Raw genomic sequence first — 14,963 nt, forward strand, 5'->3', positions numbered from 1 at the left:
GACCAAAATCGTTGAAATGGTGTCCGAAAATTTAATGTTCCAAATTTTTTGGTCCGTACATTCCCGAAGTTAACAATGCGGCTATAAAACTTGTTCAATTTTTATATTCATCTATTGGACACATGGTACCTACAGCCATACCTCCCATAACCTAAGATATTGGCTGTTGCTCGAAGCATCCCCGTAAATGTTTTATGAATCGAAATAGAACTTGAAACTCACAACGCAACTTTATTTCTTCAATAGGAATCATTTTACAAAGTATTAATTTTTGTCGTATATTTGCGAAATTCGGTGCCCCCTCTCTCTCTCGCCCCTCGTGCAACAGGGTTACTAAGAATACGTGTTAGAAAAAAAAATTCAAAAACCTTCAAATGAAATGCCACCAATATTCTATTAAATTATTCATTACAATAAATCTAATTAAAAAAAATATATCTACAAGAAAAATAATATTAAGCTACACCAAACTCTGTTTATAACACATGTATAAGGTGCGAGTCCATCTGTAACAAGCTGTCATCCGTGAAAGAGCACGACGGTACAACCTAGGATATTTTTACCTCCCAAGGTTCAACAAATACGTAATAACACAACAACAGATCGGTGGATACGTAACACAACGAATAGATACTATAGAAGACTCAATACTATATAAGAATTATAGACACGATTATAAGACTTGTAGATCTTATATAAGACTTAATATTATATAAGAATTATAGACACGATAAAAGATTTACAGATACTATAGAAGACTTAATACTATATAAGAATTATAGATCCTATAGAAGACTCAATACTATATAAGAATAATAGATCCTATAGAAGACTCAATACTATATAAGAATTATAGACATGATATAAGACTTACAGATACTATATAAGACCCTACACCAAGTTTTCTTTAAACAGAAATCTATATAAAATTACTACATAAAAACACTACCACTGCTACCGCTGGTATCCCTCAGGACTGTTCGCCCAATGTTGGTTCGTCACTATCCTGAATTCGTCGGCACTAAAGTTTCTTAATATTTGATTCTTTATTCTTTCAGTCTCAGTTTCAATACGAGGTTGCGTATTTTCAATATCTTCAACTTCCAAATCATTTTCAGTTGTCAACGATATGTTCGGTATCTGGCCAAACTCACTCTCCATTAGTTCATTAACTTTCTTATTATATGTCTCTTGAGCAGTGTGAACATGCTCCATTAACTCTTTAAAAATATCCTAAAAGATACGGTAGAAATCAAGAACTATTTTTAATTATTACCTTAAAGTTTTGTGAAATCCTTAAAATTTTGCCACTTACGGTCGAAAGAAAATTTGGGCCAATTTTAAAACACTACCGATTTTATTGCATAAATATTTTTATTAACCACAAAGTAGGATCTACAAACCTACGTTGAGGGAAAAAATAAAAAATTACGATGAATAAAGGTACCATAAAGATATCTACATGGACACGTAATACTTACTTGGGCACCATCATAATTAAATATTCCAATCACGCTAACAGGCGCTTTTTTTTTCACCGTCCGCCCTAGTGTATGACGGTTCATTGCAAAGATCTGTGGGATACCATGAACATTACATAGAGAGAGAATTGACGTCAGATAGTCATCTAATCCGCCTGTAAAAAATGGTTAGTCTAAGTTATAATTGGTTAATGCAGTATGATTGGCCAGTCTCACAAAGAAAAAAAATTACATGTTTGGCAAACAAAAGGGCGTATCGAGAATACAAAGAACGGATCATACCAAAGGTCAGTAAACAAAATATAAGCTATATAGCTTCTTTTTTCCAGGTGCTTGGAAATTTAGGTTGAGGCTCGATGTCCCAAATTTTTATAACCACACATTTAGACCTGTGTGATTTGTGGACTGAGAGTTTATTTATTCTCCTATGGTTTGCTGAAACATTACAGAAATTTGGCCAACAAAATCAATTACATAAACTCTTACGTATAAAAAAAACATTGATGTAAATGCGGCTTCAATCTGCTTATTATTTCAAATCCTTTGTAAAAATGTTCTTTTTCTCTCACCATTTTTTTTGATTTTGCATTTTATATTTTATATACTTAGATATGTTTACTTTAAAAAAGGAAGGTAAGTTGTAAGAATTCGCACCTTTAAATTACTTTCTAGGCGTATCAATAGTAAAACTTTGGGTCAAAAAAACACTAACAATTATTCGCCACATACTACAAACTTTTTGGACTTGTTTAATAAACAAAAGGGCGTATCGAGAATAAAAAGGGCGTATCGAGAATAAAAAGGGCGTAACATATCGAAGGGAGAATCATATCGAAGGACCTATAACACCAAAGGGCGCATCATAGAAACAAATGAACACACAATCTCTGGTACTGTAATACCTTCGGATGCGATTCTTTCCAAATTCGGCGCTATGACAATAGCTTTTAGTCTCTTCAACTTTAAATGTTTTAAGACTTCGCGCAAACCCAACACGAATCTTCGCTTTTGCTTAAACTAAAAAAGAGGAAAAACTTAGATTAATTTTACATGATTACAACAAAACAAACTTAGTCGCTAGATCCTATTGTAACAAATTCACTGTCAAATTCACCATAATTTTTTTACTAAAATTCAACACGGCAAATTTTAGTTCGACCAAGCACTTACTTTGTGTGGAGTCTCATGATATACACGATCTTGAAACTTTTGCAACGTCATTAATAAATTTCCAGTGATTCTATTGATTTCTTTAGAAAGTACGTGGTTACAGTACCTAAAATAAAAACATATCCTTTGTAAGTATGTGATCGCACTACCTAAGACAAAAAATATCTCAAGCTATAAAACGTTACGCTTTTGTTATTAGCAACACTTTTCTAAACAACACCAATTTTAATTGGCTGAAATTTTAACCCATCCAACCAATCGTTAAGCAACAACCTTAAACTTCATTAGTTTGTGATATGCAATCTAAATTTTTCTTTAAAACAATGACAAGAGCGATCGACGGAGTGGGGCTTATTTTGAAGTTATGCCTCTCAACGCCTCTCTTCAAGAATCGATTTGCAGGCTCTAGTATATGAAGCCTTACCGCATTACCAGTTCAAAGGATAGTGTATCATACAACATTATGTTAAAACTAAACATACTCTCGAAATTTTCTTGAATGCAATTTTTTCGAAATATGTTCTGGCAGGTTGTTCAATGTTGGAATGCGTTTTTCTTCATGGCTGTCTAAAACAAAAAAAACATTCACCTCAAATTTGATGCATGAATTTTTTTTTATCAAAACTTAACAAAGGCCACGTTCATAATAATTCTAGAACTACTGTCTAAACACCTAAAGGAGCGATGGAAAAGGAAACAAAATATGAGACAAGTTTTTATTGACTTTTACAAGTTATGAGGAGTTGTTAACCATCTACATATGACGTATTTGTATTAAAAATTCGTGCTTACTTATTTTGGCGCATTCGCACAAGAACTTGTAAGTGCGCGAAATTTAGTACAGAAATTACGCGCAAAATATTTTGCTCGTAAATTAATACCTACAAATATACAAAAAATATTTTTTATAAGAGTGCCAAAGTTTTTATCAGGCTGGTCATTATTCCTATTTCTCTATTTTCTCAAACAATGAAGCTATTGTTCTTAATCTAAATCTTAGCCTGTATTCTTATGAAGAATATCCTATAAAATAGCCTGTACTACAGTTATTTACTGCGCTTACTTACTTATTTACTGCGCGATAATTATTACGAATGAGGTGGATTAGATACACAGGCTATATCAGCATAAAGAAAATCACCGTTTCAAAAGAGTATAATTTTTTAAGGTTTCAGGTTTAATAATAATGCCACAGTTTTTTTTTATTTTTCAAAACTTGGGGTTCTAATAAAAAAAAAGTTTCAAAAAAATTTGAGATCACCACGTTGTGTCAACATACCGTGACACGTCAATTTTTTAGTGTCGATGTCACAGACCTGTTTTTTTTTTCGTCGCTCGTCTCTTGTTCGGTAGTATGTGTACAGCTCAAAGTTTTGTTGCAAGAATATATTCATAACACCAATGTCTGATTCGATGTTTTAACTCTACCTTCCGAAAAAATCCTTACGATATTTTTTACTTTTATTATAAGCAACAAAACACAAAAACAAACATACCATTGCACTTCTGGTTTTCAGTTTTATCATCTACTGTTGGTTGTTCTTCAAACGGCACACTACAAAAAGATTAACATAAAATAAACATAAAAATCTTGTGGCATGGGTTTATACTACAATATCTCACGCCATTTTGAACAAAAATGTAGTAATCTCGACTTATTTTTGAGCCTTTTGTACCCTGCTTTTTCCTTACTGTGTTCTTGACAACTAGATATTTATTCTTTGATCTCAATTATGAATATTATTTCGCAGATAATGTTTATGAGAAAACAAATAATCGCAAGCGAAAACAAATATTGGTAGCTTGAAAAGAAGTTGTAAGAAAATTCCAATGAAGGATTACTTTATTGAGAGAGAGAATGTTCTTAGTTTTAAACAAATGTTTAAGCCTCATCCGTTCTCATTTTATTCTTATTGTTGACAAAACCTGAGACAGATCGGTGTTCTTAATTTGTTCTTGTAAAATAAAAAGCGTGTTTTTTTTTTATAAAAATAAAATCCAAAACTCACGCGTCGGTTGCTACTTTTTCATCGCTATGCTTTTCCTCATTTGTGACATTATTTTTTTCATTCAATCTTTTTTTTCTTTCTCTTTCTGCTTTTATTATCTAAACAAAATATCTTGCATAAAACTGGCATAAACCGTAGGAGCCGTAAAAGATAATAAATTATCAAATTTAGAATTTTGTAGTTTTGATATTCATGGAGTTAAAGAAGTATGGTAAAGGTCCGCTAAACAACTGAACATTGCCATTACCATGTTTTCAATCAATGAATATGTGTCAAAGTAGTAATTACGGCAACATTTTATCACAAACAATAAGTATTGAGTATTTCCAGTACTCCTAATTCGAAATGATTATACCACGTTCGCCTTCTGACTTTTTTAAAAAAATCCCGCTTCTTCTAGCCCACATTGGCCTGCCCACAAAAAGTGATTTTAAAAAAAATGAAAACAAGTAAAGTAATACCTATATAGGGGGTAGCAGAAGGGAAGACAAAAGAGGACAAGGGGAGGTTGGGCGTTCAGACGTAGGCAGACCTTCTTTACAGAGAAAATGTTGTATATTTCTTGTTCATTTAGTTTGTCTTTTGAGAGAACTGCCTTTGTGCATGACAAGCATTTTAAAAAGAGAATTCTTAGTATTCTTAGTGGTTTGTGTTCGAAGATGATAGAATGCCAATGTTTAAGAACATGGATATTAAAAGTAATAAATACCATACGTATATTTCTTTTCAAATATTTACTTTTATATTGCTCATATTCTTCTAACTTGAGAACTTTACTGGGAAGCTATGTTAAGTTTCAAGAATTGAAGAAAATGTCGCAATTAGTTTCCACATACATGTGGGGGTAGGGTGAGTGGTTGACTGAATGGAATTAATTCACGATCACAGTACTTAAAACTCCTCAAACAAACAAACAAACAAACAAACAAACAAACAAACGGCCGCTTAAATACTGGAACAGAAAATTAACGTTTTCAGCGTTTATTAAAAGTTTTATCGTGATACAACATGTTTGTGGAAATGCAGAACAACTACAGCACGCTTGCATTCATTTCAAAACAAATGAAAACACACCTTCTTTAAAAGCGTAGGTTTCTTTCTCTTCGGTGTTTCTCTTTCTTTGCCACGTTTTCGTATCAATGTTGAACCATCCAAAATTGTAGGTACACTAGCAGTCTAAATAGACGACAATACTTGCATACATAAAAAAACATTACAAATTTTGAAAGAAGGGAAATGGTCAGTTAACAGGTGAAAATAAAAATATATATGGATAAATGAGCCATAGAAAGTAAAAATACCAATGAGTTAGCTACCACAAAGACAGGCTTTGGCACAAAAGAAACCGCAAAAAATAAAACCGCATCTACTGACTCTATTTCCGCAATACTATCAAATTTAATGCTCAAACCCATTTAGCTTTTGTGATTTTTCAAAGCATTTCAAGCAAAAATACATGAGATGCATAAAAGAAAAAATTCTACCTTTTTTCTTCTTCCATCAGGTGTGTTTTTCTTTGCCAGCCCGCTCACAACAGATATAACACCAGTAGAAATAATAGTTCTTTTCTGTTTTTGATTCTTTGCTTTTTTAGATTTGTTAGGCTAAAACAACAAGCATGTAACAATAAGGCCTTAAAATTGTATAGGAATGTTCTTCAACTTCAGTATAATGTAATTTTAAAGGGAAGCAAATTCATGATCTATCTCACTAATTCAAAAAATAATCCAGGCCATATGATAACAGTAAGTTGAAAATGACCTAAATAAGCCATAGAGCAGATGAAGCCTAAGCTCCACCTTAGGACCTAAAACTGAAGTACTGTATTTTCTCTATTATTTCCACATCTCTACTATTCCTGTCCCTCTAGTAAATCCGCTTTTTGGTACGGGTTGAAAAAAATCAATAAGGTCTGTATCATATCTACATAATATATTTCTGTCGCACAGCAATTTAAGTAAGCGTTTTACAACAATTACAATTTTAAATGCATACAAGTGAAAGTTTCATCTAAAAGTAGTGCAAGTTACTTTTCTCAAGATTTCCCCTTATATTTATTTTTGATTGCTTTTTACGATCATATTTCTATGAGTTTTTAAAAAAAATTCTAAATTTTTTTAATTGAAAATAGTTTTAACCCAATTTTGATGCTCTGAAAGTATAATCTAGCCTCTCTAATACTACCATTTCTCTAGTTAACCCAACTTTATTTTAAAGGTTGGCGCACTAATCCTGCGATGTGGATAATTGGAGTAAACACAGTATATTTATACACTTAAACAAAGTTTTCACAATCTTGCTCCAAAAGGCAGGCAGCAATGTTTAGATCAGATTGTAAAAATCAGACAAGCTTCAAGTGGATTTTTTCATGGGCTAGTCAACTTCAAAATGTATATGTCACTAATGACCCATTAATATCATAATATGTTACAATATGTTTCAACCGTCTTATCAAAAATGTTTAAGACATGTGTTAAGCCATCTCTATTGCTTAAATCTTTTTAAAAATGGTTAACAAGATATTGTGATTTAAAGTTTTTGTTACATCATCAACATTATCAATCTCAAAACGGTTGTGTTAGCGAAGCCTTGGTAAACCGCCCAATTTTGGTTCAAGATGGTCTCTTGTTACCCGTGTGGGAAATGACGTTGGTTATTTCTTCCATTCCCAAGTTAAAAGTTATTAATAATTGACTTTTAAATTACTAATTTTACCCACTTATAAAATCTTAGGCATTTACTATGTTGACTCAAAGACCGAATAAAGTTTACTAAAATTACTAACCTTTGGAAAAGAATTTCACATCAGAATATGGCAAACCCTATTAACCAGAATAATTAAGCAGGTCAAAAATTGAAAAGCACTCACACTCAACAGTAATTGATCAAACATGTCACTAATGTCAAGTTTTATTTCTTGCTCGGACTTTTTTTCTGATGACCCCTGAGATGGAGAAGTCAATTTCAACTCTTCGCGCTCTTTTCGTTTTTGCTCTTTCTTCAGCTTAACTTTTTCTTTCCGTTTTTCAGTCTTTCGTTTTTTGCGGATAGCTCTAATCTCTTCCTCAGACAGCTGCTTGGAATTAAACTTCTGGGAGTTTGACTAAAGACAAAACAATACTTATTTTTACAAGATCCACTTAGCAAGATCTGGTATTATTAAGTTTAAATTAGTTTAAGTTAGCTTCGGGACAGTCAAAAATATTTAGTGTATTGTCACTTTTTATCATGGCCAACCAAAATTTTTTTAAATATCCTTTGAAACAGTTTCTTCTATGCCAATATTTTTACTGTTCCAGTCTGTTTTCGTGTTTGGAAATACATAATAACATCATTTTGATTGGATAACATCATCATCCCTTTTTTTAATTACAATTGTCCTCTATGTAAAATATATTTTGCACAATTTGTACAATAAATGTATGGTTTCTAAACAGAGAAACAAGTTTCAAGCGAAAAAATATCTATATTTTTATTTTTGCATCTGATTGACAGTGTTAAAACATTTTTTCATTTTATTTTGTTAAAAAGCTATGGTCATGAAATATTTTGATGACATCAGCAATAAACCGAAACGATTTCCAAAAGTTATTCAAGCATTGAGAAAATATAAAATATTTTTTTAATGATGTCATCAACTCGCCAGTTCTGAAACAAGTAGGTTGGCTAAGGTTTGTAAAACTTTTTAATTTTAGCCCCTGTTCCGAAATTATTGTATCTCTTAGTTATAAGAGTAATGCAATGTCTAATCTTAATTAGACATTGCATTACTCTACTAATCTTATTTAATTATTGATCAGTTTTGTCAACAAAGAAAAGGTGTAGGCATGCAGCACACCACATGCCCAAAATTGTTTCCACTGTATCCAAGTGTGTACAGATAGATAGATGTGCATATTTTACATGGCTAGCCTCACAAATATAGAGGAATATACCCTGTCTATTATTTCCAGGAGGGGCCATGGCTTAGATGGAGAGTCCTAGAGTACTTAATGCTCATTTTGAGCTATGCAGACCCAATTAGGGCTAGACAACTCCCGGCAACATCCAACAGCCCACACTCAGCCATCTCCCCAATTTCCCTCACATGGCTTGGGTTAACCCAGGGCTATGGTAACATTCACTCGCCCATGTTAAATCGCCGTCAAGAGGAATTGAAGCTCGGTCTCCCGGACAGAGTACGAGAGCTATAAATACTAATCTACAGGGCCATCAATATTTTTGTATTTTCAACTCTTAATTAATAGTTAGTGTATTTTCTCTGGAAATTGTGGGAAGTACAAACTTGTAGTGATATTGACTTTTACATTTGTGATTCTTAAAAAACGGCACACCCAATTCTGTTTCAGGTATGTATATGGAGGTGTTCCAGTGCTTTCTTGCACCCTATAATGACAAGACTATTGATGTCCATCTAATGCATAAGTTCATAAAATGAGACATACTATTTCAGCTACTTCAAAGTAAAAAACACACTCTCCCTTGACAAAGCTGGGTCCAGAAGTAGAGGTTGCTTTATATAACTAAAGGCAAAAGTTAGCAAGCAAAGATTCTATGAGATTTCATTGTTCAAAAGACAAAGTAATAAACCACTGTTTTTATAGATGTTTTATGACAGCAACTAAAATAAGCCTACCTGTGTAGCAGCTTTTTTCAATGCATTACTGTACGACATTTTTGACATGGGCGTGGAAACTCTACCTCCGATCAATGTTGGAAATGCAGAGTCATCAATATCTTGCTTTGGTGGGGATTCAAAAACATCATTGTCCACATTATCAGCATCATCATGTTTTTGGACTCTGTTTTTAATTTTTATAATTTTATATGGTTCTTTATCCTGTTGGATAGCTTGTTTGTATGAATTTAAAAACTCCTTGGTTAGAAAGTCTCCTTGAGTGTTTTTAAAACGATTCAGATAAAAAAGATCCTTTGTTGATTTTTTCTCATTCTCTGTTTCAATTGAACTAGTAGAAAATGATTTAAATGTACGAGTGAGTTTTTTCTTTTCGTATTTCTTCTCTATATTACTTTCCAGTTCTTTTTTGTTTTCCCCATCTTTTGCTGATTCCTTTGTTTTAACCCTGTGATTATTTCTGACAGCAGCTACGCTAGAATTTTCAGTACTTAAACTTTTTAATAAAACAGAATCTTCTTTTTGAGACTTCCCACTGATTTCTTTATTACCCATAGATATACCTTTCTTGAATGACAAGGGAATTTGTTTAATCTCGGATTGTTTTTTTTCACTAACACTGAACCAATCCACTTTAGGTTGTTTTTTCCCTTTTTCAATACTTTGTTTTTCATCTAAATCATGGGTAGATTTTGCTTTGACTTGATTTATTTTTGTTTTTGCCTCTTCCATGCATTGATTACGATTTACCCCTCTGACATTTTGAGTTTTATTACTTCCTATGACAGGCTGTTGCACAATTGCACTCCAAGATAGCGTTGGCTTCTTACTATCAACATTGCTATCTTTGACAGTCTCGGACTTCTTCTTGTGAGCTGGCAACAAAAAAAACATTATTAATTAGCTTACTAACAAGGTATTCTTACAGCTGAGCGAAGAAATAAAATTTAAAAGAAAGGCTTAATCTGCAAGGTCTTTTGATTAAATGAGAACACTTACTTATACATAATGAAAAACCAACAAAAATATATTATACTGAAAACATTAAGTGAATGTAAAGAAAAAAACAATAACAAAAAGTATTTATTACTCACTAAAAGGGGAGGAGTACAAAAATAATTTACGCATCTACCTGCTTTTTTAACAGAATTGAGCTGGTTTTCTGGTTGAGTAGGTTTTCTTGCCTTTAAATACTCTCCTGGGGTACTTATAACAGAGGATACAACATTATCTTGCAAGGGGAGGCAGTACAAATCAAAAGGTTTGTCAAATCAAGAATATATGGTAATAAAGAAGTTGTTGAGACAATATTAAGCCTAATACCTTATAGGATGAAATAATGCTCGATCAAACCTTCAGGATTCATTTTTGCAGGACTTATTCTTCAAAACTGACCATTATTTACAAAGTGTAAGTCTTTCAAAAAAAATTTTGAGATCCATTTTGCAAAAAAAATAATCACAAAAAAATTGATTACTTTATTCTTTTTAAAAGTTATTCCTGAAAACTGGGATTTGTGCGATACCAGATTCACAATAATAAATCCTGCAAAACATAAAGTACTTTTCCATTGAAAGACAAAAATAACTATAGATCTATCCAGAATTAATTAATCTTCTTATGGTATATATATATATATATATATATATATATATATATATATATATATATATATATATATATATATATATATATATATATATATATATATATATATATATATATATATATATATATATATATATATATATATATATATATATATATATATATATATATATATATATATATATATATATATATATATATATATATATATATATATATATATATATATATATATATATATATATATATATATATATATATATATATATATATATATATATATATATATATATATATATATATATATATATATATATATATATATATATATATATATATATATATATATATATATATATATATATATATATATATATATATATATATATATATATATATATATATATATATATATATATATATATATATATATATATATATATATATATATATATATATATATATATATATATATATATATATATATATATATATATATATATATATATATATATATATATATATATATATATATATATATATATTATATATTGGAATTTAAAAGTGCAAATATATTTGCCAAGTTATAATCTATTGACTAAATAAAACAAAAAAAGAATCTGAATGAGGCAGGCAGCATCGGGACGATTCTGTCTGCCTCATTCAGATAATGACTTTCAAAAAAATACATTAACTTTATAGGTACATACTTTGATTCCTAATACTCTGGTTATTGCTACTGGTGTTGAAAGCCTAAAAAAATATTTTAGTTCAAACATTTAAAAGTTTGTTCATTGTCTACCACCCTGTTTAGGATTTTGCCAGAAATATTGCCACGTTTTGCTTCAGTAAAACTCTCTTGTTAAAAAAATGTTAATTTTCACTTTCATGTTGCAGAAGTTGAGTTTGCAGTCAACAACTGAAGAAATCAAGCCCAATAAGGCCAATACAACAAAAGATAAGCAGGGTGGCTGCAGATTAAAAACTTCAAAATTTAAGGACATTTTAGTAGAATTTAGGAGAAAACACTAAAAATGTAAAAATTATTCACACGGGGAAAAAAAGACAATTTTAGATTCAATCGCAATCTTTATGTAAATAGTAAAAACAATATAAAGTTATCAAAAGATGATGTCATGGTCTCTCTGAAGAAAAGTGATGTCATATTTTGGGAGATTTTGATAAAATTTTAGGAGGATATGAAGTTACTTATATCAAGCCTTTCCTTATTTCAATGTCAAAGAAGCTTTTTGTTTTTGAATTGAGCTATTATTTAAATATCCTTATGCAAAAAAACCCATAACACTCAAAAATAATGGACACCAGCATTAAGCAATTTTAGGAGGATAGTCTATCGGTTATTTGAGAGGTTTTGAGAGGGGCTCCCTTTTTAGGTTATTTGCGTTTAGAATAAAGAAATAAAAACTTAATTTTTTGCAAAATATTCACATAATATCCACCTCATCCTGCTTCTTTATTTCAAGCTACAAATACATATTTGTAGCTTGAAATAAAGAATACATATATATAACAAAACTTCTTGAAAATAGGAGCATATTTTACATCCTACCTTCTTAGTCCAAGCTTGATCAGATTCTTTAGAGAAACTATGTATTAATTGCTTTTTTACTTTTTGTGAATCAACACCAGATGATTTTACAGGATGTGACAATGTTGTGTTGATTGGGCTAGGTTTCACAATCCCATCTGATTCACCACTTGGTTGAGCTGATATATTCTTCTTCTTCTTGTTTTGTGCAAACCTTCCCCTGTTTTTTAATTCAGCAGAGGACTTCCACAAGGGTACAAATTCTGGTACATCTGCTGATAAGGTACTTGAGAGGGGTATTTTATAACTAGGAACAAATTCCTCCGCAGCTACTGACAATGTTTTTGTCACCGGTTTATGAGTCATTGTTAAGCATCTAAACGCAGAAGTAAGGTAAAAATGTTTTAGCAACAAAAAAAATGGCAACGTGATATATGTTTTCCTACTTGTTTTGTTAACACATCAGCATTTGCGTTGACAACTACAAGTGCCAACATATAAATCATGCGAGAAAATTATTTCTGTGTAAGAAACGTGTATACATAAAATATATATATACCTCTGATCCAGATAGCCTTGTAAGGTTAATTTGTTCAACTGCAGTGCTTTAAAAATCGAGGGTTTTTTTGTTATTTTTACTCTGTTACACAGGTAGCCTGCTAGGTATAGCTGGCTATACATCAGAAGCAACAGTAAAACCAGGAAATAGTAGAAAACTAGTGGAAATCCATTTGCATTATTAAAAATACCTAGGTCAAATTTTTAAGCTACGAAAGGTCGAAAGATGTACCAGCATAGCAATCACTTAACAAGACAACCACTAAGATTAATCCTGTTTATCATCCTGAACAAAGCAGGAAGGATTGTCTTGGTTACTCAGTAAAAACACACTTATTAATCAAGAATATTGTATTATGGCACATTTTTGGTATACAACATCATACGCATGGAACGCAATTTGTAAATTTGGGGAATGGATCGGGATGCCCGGTAAGAAAATAATTAAGTAAGGCAGGACAGATAACGCATGCTGCTAAACAAGGCAATCACACCAAAATGCTTGCCCAAGGCAAAAAAGGTAATTTCCTAAGAGTATGCACATTTCGGTTGCCCCTCACAAGTTTATGTCCTCATGGATCATAATATTGTGAATGGTTTCCAAGGCATGACCCAGATCTCTTCATGCATGAATTCCATACTTATATCCTCTATTCATGAGGTACATTTCACAACTAATTATACATTTACCTATCACTTGTTTTAATGATTAATTATTTAGTTTATTAATTATATACTTATTTAATAATTTATTCTTATGCATGAAGGATATTGTTTCTCTTCCACTTCAATCATGAAGGTACACTGCACTTCACTATAAACCGATAATCACATATGGTGTCTTCTGCACCCAATAAACATGTGTTATCAATAATCATGAGCTAAAGGTGGAATGCGCAAGCTGGTCCAGTATTGGCCCAGCGTGTGTTACCACATAATAATAATATCAGGATTCATAAAAGGGTGTGCCTCACCGTAATGATAATAAGTGATAATAATAGCAAGTAATAATAAGATACACAAGCCTCACACACGCATCTGTCCAAATGTTATATGGCTGACGTAGGAAGCCCGACATTCCTAAATTTTCCCAAATTAGTGTAGGTATTGGAGGAAAAAGTCAGTCATTAAGAGTACCGGCTTATATGTTGAATTGTGTACGTAACCACAGGACCTAGTCTAGCAATTATAATACAATAAATAACAAAGATCACTCTGATGTGTTTGGCGATAAAGCAGCATCGAAGAGGTAATTCATTGTCACACTAAGCATTCGGAGATTGACGAGGGGATAGGAGTAGGAAGCTCTTCCGCGTATGGGCATTGCTCTTTGAACTTTTCAACCTGTAAACGCGAAAGTAGGTCTGCATAAATATTAGAAGTGCCCCAAATGTGGCGCATCAGCAAATTTATGTTGTGATTTGCTGTAAAATAAAACAACAAGCGAACAAGTTTCATGATGTGCTCACATTTGCAGGAACCAGTACTCCATATGCGGACAATGGCCTCGTTGTCTGAAAAAATGATAACCTGGGTATCAGACCACTTTTCACCCCATGAATGTACCGCTATAACAACCGCAAGCCATTCAAGAAGGGTAATGCTGTAATTGTTGGTGTTGTAAAAAGGGATGGAAAACCATTTCCCATTGTAAAAACCGCCTAAACCACTCATGGAAGCATCCGTAAACATGTTTTAACTTTCTGATGTGAGGAATGATGTTTGGATGACCGCCATCCTGTTCCAACTGGGTAAAAAATTCAGCCACCACTCAAGGTCCTTGCGGGATTCCGATGTAACGGAGATGTGATGGTAAAGGCTACTTACAGTAGTAGAAAGGTCAATTAACCTGCGCAAAAAAATGCGACCACATTTGACAACTTTCCATGCAAAAGACAACAATCCTATGAGTGATAGTAGCTCCTTTTTTGTGCATTTTTTCTTTCCTTTCC

The 14,963-nt window shown here is 31.9% G+C and overlaps 1 protein-coding gene across 1 annotated transcript; it reads right to left on the reverse strand.

Annotated features, from left to right (window-relative positions):
- Positions 1-369: 369 nt before the first annotated feature.
- LOC130648412 (calponin homology domain-containing protein DDB_G0272472-like) lies at positions 370-13,029 on the reverse strand. Its single transcript, XM_057454462.1, has 13 exons — positions 12,475-13,029; positions 11,615-11,657; positions 9,297-10,171; positions 7,530-7,763; positions 6,145-6,264; positions 5,735-5,836; positions 4,661-4,758; positions 4,148-4,206; positions 3,134-3,218; positions 2,652-2,757; positions 2,384-2,498; positions 1,482-1,636; positions 370-1,233 (listed from the first exon to the last, which is right to left on the reverse strand). The coding sequence occupies exons 1-13, from the start codon at positions 12,817-12,819 to the stop codon at positions 955-957; spliced, it is 2,616 nt and encodes an 871-aa protein (XP_057310445.1). The 5' UTR covers positions 12,820-13,029; the 3' UTR covers positions 370-954.
- Positions 13,030-14,963: the final 1,934 nt, after the last annotated feature.

The sequence above is a fragment of the Hydractinia symbiolongicarpus genome, chromosome 7 (assembly GCF_029227915.1).
Source record: "Hydractinia symbiolongicarpus strain clone_291-10 chromosome 7, HSymV2.1, whole genome shotgun sequence".
Lineage (NCBI taxonomy): Eukaryota > Metazoa > Cnidaria > Hydrozoa > Anthoathecata > Hydractiniidae > Hydractinia > Hydractinia symbiolongicarpus.

What these genes read in the sequence shown, in the direction of transcription:
- LOC130648412 (XM_057454462.1), bottom strand. Translation starts at nt 12,819, where the DNA reads ATGACTCATAAACCGGTGACAAAAACATTGTCAGTAGCTGCGGAGGAA. An exon ending in AACCTACGCTTTTAAAGAAG is followed by an intron (nt 4,759 to 5,734) that starts GTGTGTTTTCAT and finishes TATTTTGTTTAG; the next exon opens with ATAATAAAAGCAGAAAGAGA. An exon ending in CATTCAAGAAAATTTCGAGA is followed by an intron (nt 2,758 to 3,133) that starts GTATGTTTAGTT and finishes TTTTTATTTTAG; the next exon opens with GTACTGTAACCACGTACTTT.